At 39.9% G+C, this 9,885-nt stretch overlaps 1 protein-coding gene across 1 annotated transcript; it reads right to left on the bottom strand.

Moving 5' to 3' along the window:
- Window positions 1–2,055: 2,055 nt before the first annotated feature.
- LOC133547982 (solute carrier family 49 member A3-like) lies at window positions 2,056–9,646 on the bottom strand. The gene is made up of 9 exons (XM_061893430.1): window positions 9,499–9,646; window positions 7,807–7,880; window positions 7,671–7,729; window positions 7,104–7,107; window positions 6,935–7,048; window positions 6,079–6,231; window positions 4,864–5,021; window positions 4,690–4,793; window positions 2,056–2,777 (listed from the first exon to the last, which is right to left on the bottom strand). The coding sequence occupies exons 1-9, from the start codon at window positions 9,644–9,646 to the stop codon at window positions 2,626–2,628; spliced, it is 966 nt and encodes a 321-aa protein (XP_061749414.1). The 3' UTR covers window positions 2,056–2,625.
- Between the last annotated feature and the right edge of the window lie 239 nt (window positions 9,647–9,885).

The raw sequence follows: 9,885 nt of genomic DNA, 5'->3' as shown, positions 1-9,885 counted from the left end.
TTTGTTTTGAGCAATGGCAAAAAATACTTTAAATTGTATTTATTTACTAGCAAGCTGGTCTCGCTTTGATCAACATTTTGAATTCTAAGAAAAACAAAACTCAAATCGAATGAAAAAATCCAAGAAAATATTTTTGAGATTTGGTCTTCACTTGTTTAAATAAATTCATTTACTTGTTTACTTTGCTTTTTATAACTTTCAGAAAGACAATTTTAGAGAAAAAATACAACCTTAAAAATGATTTTGGATTTTTAAACAAATATACCTCTTTACCTTTTAATTTCCTGCCCTTATGTGGGCCTACCGAGGATGTGGTAGTGGTTTGTGCAGCCCTTTGAGACACTAGTGATTTAGGGCTATATAAGTAAACATTGATTGATTGATTGATTCTTTCCTGACAATTTAAATCAATGTTCAAGTAAATTAATTTTTTTTATTGTAAAGAATAATAAATACATTTTAATTTAATTCTTCATTTTAGCTTCATTTTTTTTCGACAAAAAATATTTGGGAAATATTTCTTCAAACTTATTATGATTAAAATTCCCAAAAAATATTCTGGCAAATCTAGAAAATCTGTGGAATCAAATTTAAATCTTATTTCAAAGTCTTTTGAATGTCTTTTAAAAATTTTGTTCTGGAAAATCTAGAAGAAATAATGATTTGTCTTTGTTAGAAATATAGCTTGGTCCAATTTGTTATATATTCTAACAAAGTGCAGATTGGATTTTAACCTATTTAAACATGTCATCAAAATTCTAAAATCAATCTTAATCAGGAAAAATGACTAAAGATGTTCCATAATTTTTTTTTTTTTTTTTTTTTTCAAAAATATTCAAATTAGCTAGTTTTTCTCTTCTTTTTTTCGGTTGGATTTAGAATTTTAAAGAGTCGAATTTGAAGATATAAGTTGGCGACTTGTCCAGGGTGTACCCCGCCTTCCACCCGATTGTAGCTGAGATAGGCGCCAGCGACCCCAAAAGGGAATAAGCGGTAGAAAATGGATGGATGGATGGAATTTGAAGATAAACTATGTTTCAAAATTTAATTTTCTTTTTTTTTGTGTTTTCTCCTCTTGTAAACCGTTCAATTAAGTGTTTTTTTCATCATTTATTCTCTACAAAAAACTTTCAGTAGAAGGGAAAAAAATGTAGACGGAATGACAGACAGAAATACCCTTTTTTTTAAAAAAATATTTATTTGTTTCTATATATATTTATTGTGAGAAATCATTAAGATGATCAGTGTTTCCACAAAGATAAATATCATTATTTTTTAATAATAACATAGAGTTAAAGGTAAATTGAGCAAATTGGCTATTTCTAGCAATTTATTTAAGTGTGTATCAAACTGGTAGCCCTTCGCATTAATTAGTACCCAAGAAGTAGCTCTTGCTTTCAAAAAGGTTGGTGACCCCTGCATTAGAGGTAAGATCATGGAAAGTCCACATGCTGCTGTGAAAATAGAAGAAACTGAATGATTTGAAAAATCCGACTAACTTCGTAGATAGAAACATACTGACTGTAATTGTGACATGACGTCAGAAAAGGCAGCAAAAATCCTCAATTGTTACTTTTAAACTAGTAAAAAGAGCATTTATATCATGTGTGTCAGTAGAAATGTTCACATTTCAGCCTACAAGAATTCCACTTCCAACTGGAGAAAAGTGTGATTTTTATATTTGACACACACCAACTACAATTGTATTCCAAGACCATTACAAAATCAGCTCTTGAATAAATCAGAAGTTACTCGCAAGTTACTAAATACTTGAGTCGTTTTATCACGGGGACGGCGTGGCGAAGTCGGGAGAGTGGCCGTGCCAGCAACCTGAGGGTTACTGGTTCAATCCCCACCTTCTACCATCCTAGTCACGTCCGTTGTGTCCTTGAGCAAGACACTTCACCCTTGCTCCTGATGGGGCCTGGTTAGCACCTTGCATGGCAGCTCCTGACATCAGTGTGTGAAAGGGTGAATATGGAACTGGTGTCAAAGCGCTTTGAGTTCCTTCAAATAAAGGTAGAAAAGCAAGTATAACCCATCACACAATACTTGCTCAACTAATTATTGTGATCAACACTTTTTACTTGAGTCATATTTGAAAGTAACAGTACTCATCTGCCAGCATAATTTGATGTACACAAAATTCAGTTGCATAAATGGCACGGTGGCACAGGGGGTTAGTGCATGTGCCTCACAATACGAAGGTCCTGGCTTACGTGATCAAACTAGGACTAAAATCTTTCGGTGTGGAGTTTGCATGTTCTCCCCGTGACTGCGTGGGTTCCCTCCGGGTACTCCGGCTTCCTCCCACCTCCAAAGACATGCACCTGGGGATAGGTTGATTGGCAACACTAAATGGTCCCTAGTGTGAATGTTGTCTGTCTATCTGTGATGAGGTGGCGACTTGTCCAGGGTGTACACCGCCTTCCGCCCGAATACAGCTGAGATAGGCTCCAGCACCCCCCGCGACCCCAAAAGGGACAAGCGGTAGGAAATGGATGGAAATTGTCAAAAGAAAACTTTTCCTAATGAAGATATAAATGAACCTCCATAAAAGTGGTGACATAACAAAGGACAAAATACTTCTTGGTTATTTTGTTATGAAAACGTTACTCGGCCGGATCACTTGTTCTCGCTGGCGGCGGTTCCGTTGCCCTGGCCGGTCCCGTAAATGGCGGCTTTTTCGTCCTCCAGGCGCCTGTAGGGCGTGTGGAAGAAGATGAGGAAGATGCAGGAGGACACGGCGCTCAGTGCGGACAGCAGCATCACAGGAACTGATGGGACACAGCAGGCACAGGACCATTAAGGACACGCCCACACCAACCTTTTCTTACCCTAACCTCCAATTCAGGGGGGTCCAAACTCCTCCCACTCAGGGCTACATTTTGGAAAATCTATGAATACTGATGTACAAACCATGTTTCCATATGAGTTGGGAAATTGTGTTAGATGTAAATATAAACGGAATACAATGATTTGCAAATCCTTTTCAACCCATATTCAGTTGAATATGCTACAAAGACAACATATTTGATGTTCAAATTCATAAACTTTATTTTATTTTTTTGCAAATAATAATTAACTTAGAATTTCATGGCTGCACGTGCCAAAGTAGTTGGGAAAGGGCATGTTCACTACTGTCTTACATCACCTTTTCTTTTAACAACACTCAATAAACGTTTGGGAACTGAGGAAACTAATTGTTGAAGCTTTGAAAGTGGAATTCTTTCCCATTCTTGTTTTATGAGAGCTTCAGTCGTTCAACAGTCCGGGGTCTCCGCTGTCGTATTTTACGCTTCATAATGCGCTACACATTTTCGATGGGAGACAGGTCTGGACTGCAGGCGGGCCAGGAAAGTACCCGCACTCTTTTTTTTTACGAAGCCACGCTGTTGTAACACCTGCTGAATGTGGCTTGGCATTGTCTTGCTGAAATAAGCAGGGGCGTCCAGGAAAAAGACGGCGCTTAGATGGCAGCATATGTTGTTCCAAAACCTGGATGTACCTTTCAGCATTAATGGTGCCTTTATAAATGTGTAAGTTACCCATGCCTTGGGCACTAATGCACCCCCATACCATCACAGATGCTGGCTTTTGAACTTTGCGTCGATAACAGTCTGGATGGTTCGCTTCCCCATTGGTCCGGATGACACGATGTCAAATATTTCCAAAAACAATTTGAAATGTGTACTTGTCAGACCAAAGAACATTTTTCCACTTTGCATCAGTCCATCTTAGATGATCTCGGGCCCAGAGAAGCCGGCGGCGTTTCCGGATGTTGTTGATAAATGGCTTTCACTTTGCATTGCAGAACTTTAACTTGCACTTAAAGATGTAGCGACCAACTGTATTTAGTGACAGTGGTTTTCTGAAGTGTTCCTGAGCCCATGTGGTGATATCCTTTAGAGATTGATGTCGTTTTTTTATACAGTGCCGTCTGAGGGATGGAAGGTCACGGTCATTCAATGTTGGTTTCCGCCCATGCCGCTTACGTGGAGTGATTTCTCCAGATTCTCTGAACCTTTTGATGATATTATGGAGCGTAGATGTTGAAATCCCTACATTTCTTGCAATGTCACTTTGAGAAAGGTTGTTCTTAAACTGTTTGACTATTTGCTCACACAGTTGTGGACAAAGGGGTGTACCTCGCCCCATCCTTTCTTGTGAAAGACTGAGCATTTTTTGGCAAGCTGATTTTATACCCAGCAATGTCACCCACCTGTTCCCAATTAGCCTGCACACCTGTGGGATGTTCCAAATAAGTGTTTGATGAACATTCCTCAACTTTATCAGTATTTATTGCCACCTTTCCCAACTTCTTTGTCACGTGTTGCTTGCATCAAATTTTAAAGTTAATGATTATCAGTTTGAACATGAAATATGTTGTCTTTGTAGCATATTCAACTGAATATGGCTTGAAAAGGATTTGCAAATCATTGTATTCTGTTTATATTTACATCGAACACAATTTCCCAACTCATATGGAAACGGGGTTTGTACATGTGATTTTGTAGTTTGAAAACATGAGCAAAATATTTGACACTGTCATTATGGGTTATTGTGTGTAGAATTCTGAGGACAAAAATGAATGTATTTCATTTTGGAGAAAGGCTGTAACACAAGAAAATGTGTAAAAAGTGCAGATGCCCTGTATTTGCAGATAAAATGGTGTTGATCTGACGTTACCTTTCCAGCTCTGAGGGGCGAGCGTGCAGGTTAAGCGAGGCGACTCTGCGATGGGTGTTGCCAAAGCTTGAAGCAGGATGATGTAAATCAGCGACTGAACTTGTCTGCAGGGCAAAGAGCAAGAGTTCTAGAGTTTCAAGTCGCCGAGGAGAGGAAGTAGGACGTGTGCGTTACCCTGATATGAAGACCAGTCCGGCGGAGGTGGCCTCTCCCACAGGGTAGGAACATTCCACGGACAACTCCATCACGGCCGGGTAGATGGAGACACCCAAGAAGCCAAAAAGAGCGCAAACAATCGCTACGGCCACCTTCTGATCTTGTATCAGACACACCTGGGGAGGATTGTGGTGAGATGTGTGTGTTCTTGTATTTCTACCCTTCTGAAGACACCAACAAGGAAAAGTAGCTTCCATATGAGGAGGTGTGAACAAGTTAGGACATAAATCATGGTCCCAATACGGAAAAACCATTGCATCTAATAGAGAATGTCTCATTTACAACCAAGCTGGTGAAATCTATCAAAATGAGGGTGGTCCCAAAAAGGAGGGATTTTTCAAATTGACTGTGTGTCGGTTTTAAAAGTGCTCCCCCACTGGCCAACATATGTAACAACAAGTGTGTGTAAGAAGTTGAAATGCGCCCACTTTGGCCAAAATTAATAACAAAAAGAAAGCGAACATGTACACAGAGACATACCGTAATAACTTGAAGTAAAACAAAATGTTTTAATGAACTAAAAGCAGTCTTTTTCTCACAATGTGTCGACTTTTTTTTCTGATAAAACTGGGAACAATTTCTCATATTCTTTTTGTTTCTGTAATTTGCAATATTTTCTCGTAGAATTATTACTTTTTTATGTAAAATGATAACTTTTTAATGCAAAATGGTGACATTTGTCATATAAAATATAGAGATTTATCACAATATTGCCTATTCTTTCATTGTTCTTGTAAAATAGTGACATTTTTTGAGTAAAATTATGACTTTTGTGTCATAATATTTCCCATTAAAATTCCTATTATTATAATGTTGCCAAAAATGTTATAAAACTGTGACTATTCATAAAATTGCCAAAAGTTGAAGCTTTTTCTCCTAAAATTCCACCTGTTGAGTAAAATTCCAACTTTTATCATAATATTGCACAAATGTTCAGTTTTTCTTGGAAAATTTTGACTACGATTCCAACTTTATTATAACCCTGCCAAAATTCTAAGCTTTTCTTGTGAAATTATGACCTTTTTCATGCTTTTTATATTTGCATAGTATGTATATATTATTAATGTTGTAAATACAAATATTTCTATATCTAGTAAGGGTGGTCCTGAAGAGGTCGGCATTTTTCCGAGGTCTCAACAAGGTAATAAATCGGTGTGTGTAAGATGCACTCACCACAGTGAAGGCGCAGGCCACCATGGCAGAGAGGCTCATGTTGACTTTGATGGCCTCTATGAACTTCTTGGTTTTGTCAACGTAAAGCCCCGGCAGGGCGGCGCCCACCATGCCCAACGCGATGAAGAGTGCGCCGCATAGACCCACGAAATCCTGTAGGGATGAAACACGTGCATGTGATAGATCCTACTTTGAAGGTATGTCTGACAAACCAAACAAACAAAGCCTGCATTAACAGATCGATAAAAATCAGTAGCAAGTAGCGAGCTGAATGTAGATAAATGGAGCGCAGTAAAAGTAGCGTTTCTTCTCTGTAAATATACTCAAGTAAAAGTATGTTGCATTAAAACTACTCTTAGAAGTACAATTCATCCCAAAAGTTACTCAAATAGATGTAACGGAGTAAATGTAGCGCGTTACTGCCCACCTCTGTCCGAAACATATCATGTCTCACAAGAGATTGGTACACTTCTTCATAATGACAGGACACACGGAAATCATCAAAGACCTCAAACAGTAAGCTGCTCAGATTCAAGTTAAAGTACCAATGATTGTCACACACACACTAGCTGTGATGAAATTTGTCCTCTGCATTTGACCCATCCCCTTGATTACCCCCTGGGAGGTGAGGGGAGCAGTGAGCAGCAGCGGTGGCCGCGTCCGGGAATGATTTTTGGTGATTTAACCCCCAATACCAACCCTAGATGCTGAGTGCCAAGCAGGGAGGGTAACAGGTCCTATTTTTATAGTCTTTGGTATGACTTGGCCGGGGTTTGAACTCACAACCTACCGATCTCAAGTTAACTGGTATGAAATGTTCATATTGCGTGAGCAGGTGAATAAAAAGTGTCCTCACGTCGGTGTATCCCTGCACACACAGGATCTGGTCCAGCAGCGTGGAGAAGCAGGTGAACACGGCCACGCCCGAGCCAAAGCACAGCAGCAGCAGGTACGCTCGGTTCCTCAGCAGCTGGGCGGGACAAGGACAAAGGGCGGCGAGTCAGGTGTGTCCCACAACACGGCACCACACTGCAAAAACTACAATCTAAGTAAGATGAAATATTTCAAATAAGGGAGATATCTGCTTATTTTCTGTCTGATAAGATCATTCTTCTCACTAAGCAGATTTTATGTTAGTGTTTCACTTGTTTTAAGGGTTTTGCTCCTAAATGATCTCAGTAAGATATTACAGCTTGTTGCTGAGATGTTATAGAATAGAATAAAATACAATAGAATGGACTTTATTGTCATTATATTTGCATATAACGAGATTAAGGAATCCACCTTAAGGTGCGGTAGTGGAAACAAATATGGGCACGAGAGGTAATAAAGGAAAAACTATCAATTGAAATAAACAGACTACAATCCAATAAAAATAAGAAGCAATCCTGTACAATATACAAAACACTATAGAAATACAAAATACTGTACAATATACAGAACAAGACAAGAGTACCAAAGTAATAAATAACAATCAGTGTCGGACGTATTGCACTTGAAGGGAATAAGCGGTAGAAAATGGATGGATGGGTAGTATTGCACAGTAGGGTATTAGGGTAGGATATTGTATAGGGGTGAATTATTATTATTACCGCATGCCCATGGTGACGAGGAAACAGCTGACGCAGGCAACAACGGCATAGACCAACATCTGAAGGATGACAGGTGAACATTTATTTTTACCTTGAGATCCTTTAATCAGCTATTCAGTAATTCTATATAACTCACCAAAAGTGGGAGTTGTGCCGTGCGAGCGATCTTTGGAGACGCCATGTTGGCGATGAGGATGCCCAGCGGGTTGGCTGTGGAGGAACAGCGGGCTAAAGATGATCACCTCCATGTCAAGTGTCTCCCATAAAATTGCTCATAGACACCTTGTAACTCACTTGGTCTGCCAGAGCATAAGACCATGTAGCAGGAAGGGATCAGTGTTGCCAACGTAACCACTTTCTTGCTATATTGCGTAATCAGACCTCTTTTTCCAAAAAGTGACTCATCCATTGGAAAGACTTTTGTAGACCATGAATGCATCTGTGGGCCCCTCCCACATCTAAAATCACTCTAGGGATGGAACCATGAATGGTATTAATGATAACCGCGGTAAAACACCCCACAGTTAGTATTACCATTTTAAAGGGCGGTACAGCTTGGTTGGTAGAGCGGCCGTGCCAGCAACTTGAGGGTTCCAGGTTCGATCCCCGCTTGCGCCATCCTGGTCCAGTGGTTCTCAAATAATAGGACCTCTTTAAATACTTGACAGTTTGAAGCAGTTTTCAATAGAAGTAGTGAATTCAATAATTAATTGAAGATCTATTTTTATTTTAATGTTTTAAAATATACAATATATATTTACATATGTAATAATATTGACCAATATTATTGTAAATTAATAGTGAATTTAAAAGTACATTCGTTAATTGTGGAACTGTGACAACACTCATTCTAAACATGAATGTTTTGCATTTCATGTTTTTTTACAGCCATTTATGCAAAATAGTGGATTATTCCAAGGCAAACCACCGCCGCCAACAAATACACTATATTGCCAAAAGTATCTGGCCACCTGCCTTGACTCACATATGAACTTGAAGGGCCATATCATTCCTAACCCATAGCGTTCAATATGATGTGGGTCCACCTTTTGCAGCTATTACAGCTTCAACTTTTCTGGGAAGGCTGTCCACAAGGTTGCCGAGTGTCTTTATAGGAATTTTCCACCATTCTTCCAAAAGCGCATTGGGGAGGTCACACACTGATGTTGGTGGAGAAGGCCTGGCTCTCAGTCTCCATTCTAATTCATCCCAAAGGTGTTCTATTGGGTTCAGGTCAGGACTCTGTGCAGGCCAGTCAAGTTCAGCTGCATCAGACTCTGTCATCCATGCCTTTATGGCCCTTGCTTTGTGCAGTGGTGCACAATCATGTTAGGAGCGTGGAATTGTCCAAAAGGTTTTGGTATCCTGGAGTATTCAAAGTTCCTTTCACTGGAACTAAGGGGCCAAGCCCAACTCCTGAAAACCAACACCACACCGTCATTTCTCCGCTGACCCCTCTCTGTCAGTTTACATGGTCTACTAATTGGTGGCTGAGTTGATGTTGTTCCCAAACTCTTCCATTTTCTTATAATAAAGCCGACAGTTGACTTTGGAATATTTAGGAGCGAGGAAATTTCGCCACTGGATTTGTTGCAAAGGTGGCGTCCAATGACAGTTCCACGCTGGAAATCACTGAGAGCGGCCCATTCTTTCACAAATGTTTGTAAAAACAGTCTCCATGCCTAAGTGCTTGATTCTATACACCTGCGGCCGGGCCAAGTGATTAGGACACCTGATTCTCATCATTTGGATGGCTGGCCAAATACTTTTGGCAATATAGTGTAGATTGCAGTCCTGTGGGGGAAACACTTCCACATTTCTCACTCACCCATGGAGGCCATCATGTTGGCCGTGGCTCGCTGGTGATCGGGGAACCACAACGCCGCCATCTTGGTGGGCGTGAAGATGATGAGCGGCTGCGCCACCGCTGCCAGCGTCTGACCGAAAAACACCACCGTCGAAGCTTTCTTCTGCATAAGAAGTGGAAAAATTCTCCGTTTTCCCGAAATTCCGTATTACCATTTGTCATTTCAACATGTTATTACTTCAACAATTCTCCACCGATTGAGAAATTGTCCAAGACATCAATAAATTTAGATTAGATACTACTTTATTTATTCCTTCAGGAGAGTAAATGCCTTGGCAGAAGACACCTCCTGCCAAATATGCCTATACCGCAGGATTTTTAATTTTTCAAATGATCATCAAATGTTGC

Source organism: Nerophis ophidion, unplaced genomic scaffold, assembly GCF_033978795.1.
Source record: "Nerophis ophidion isolate RoL-2023_Sa unplaced genomic scaffold, RoL_Noph_v1.0 HiC_scaffold_318, whole genome shotgun sequence".
NCBI classification, from domain to species: domain Eukaryota; kingdom Metazoa; phylum Chordata; class Actinopteri; order Syngnathiformes; family Syngnathidae; genus Nerophis; species Nerophis ophidion.
Note: the sequence above shows the minus strand (reverse complement) of the source record. Positions and strands in the feature narration are given on the sequence as shown.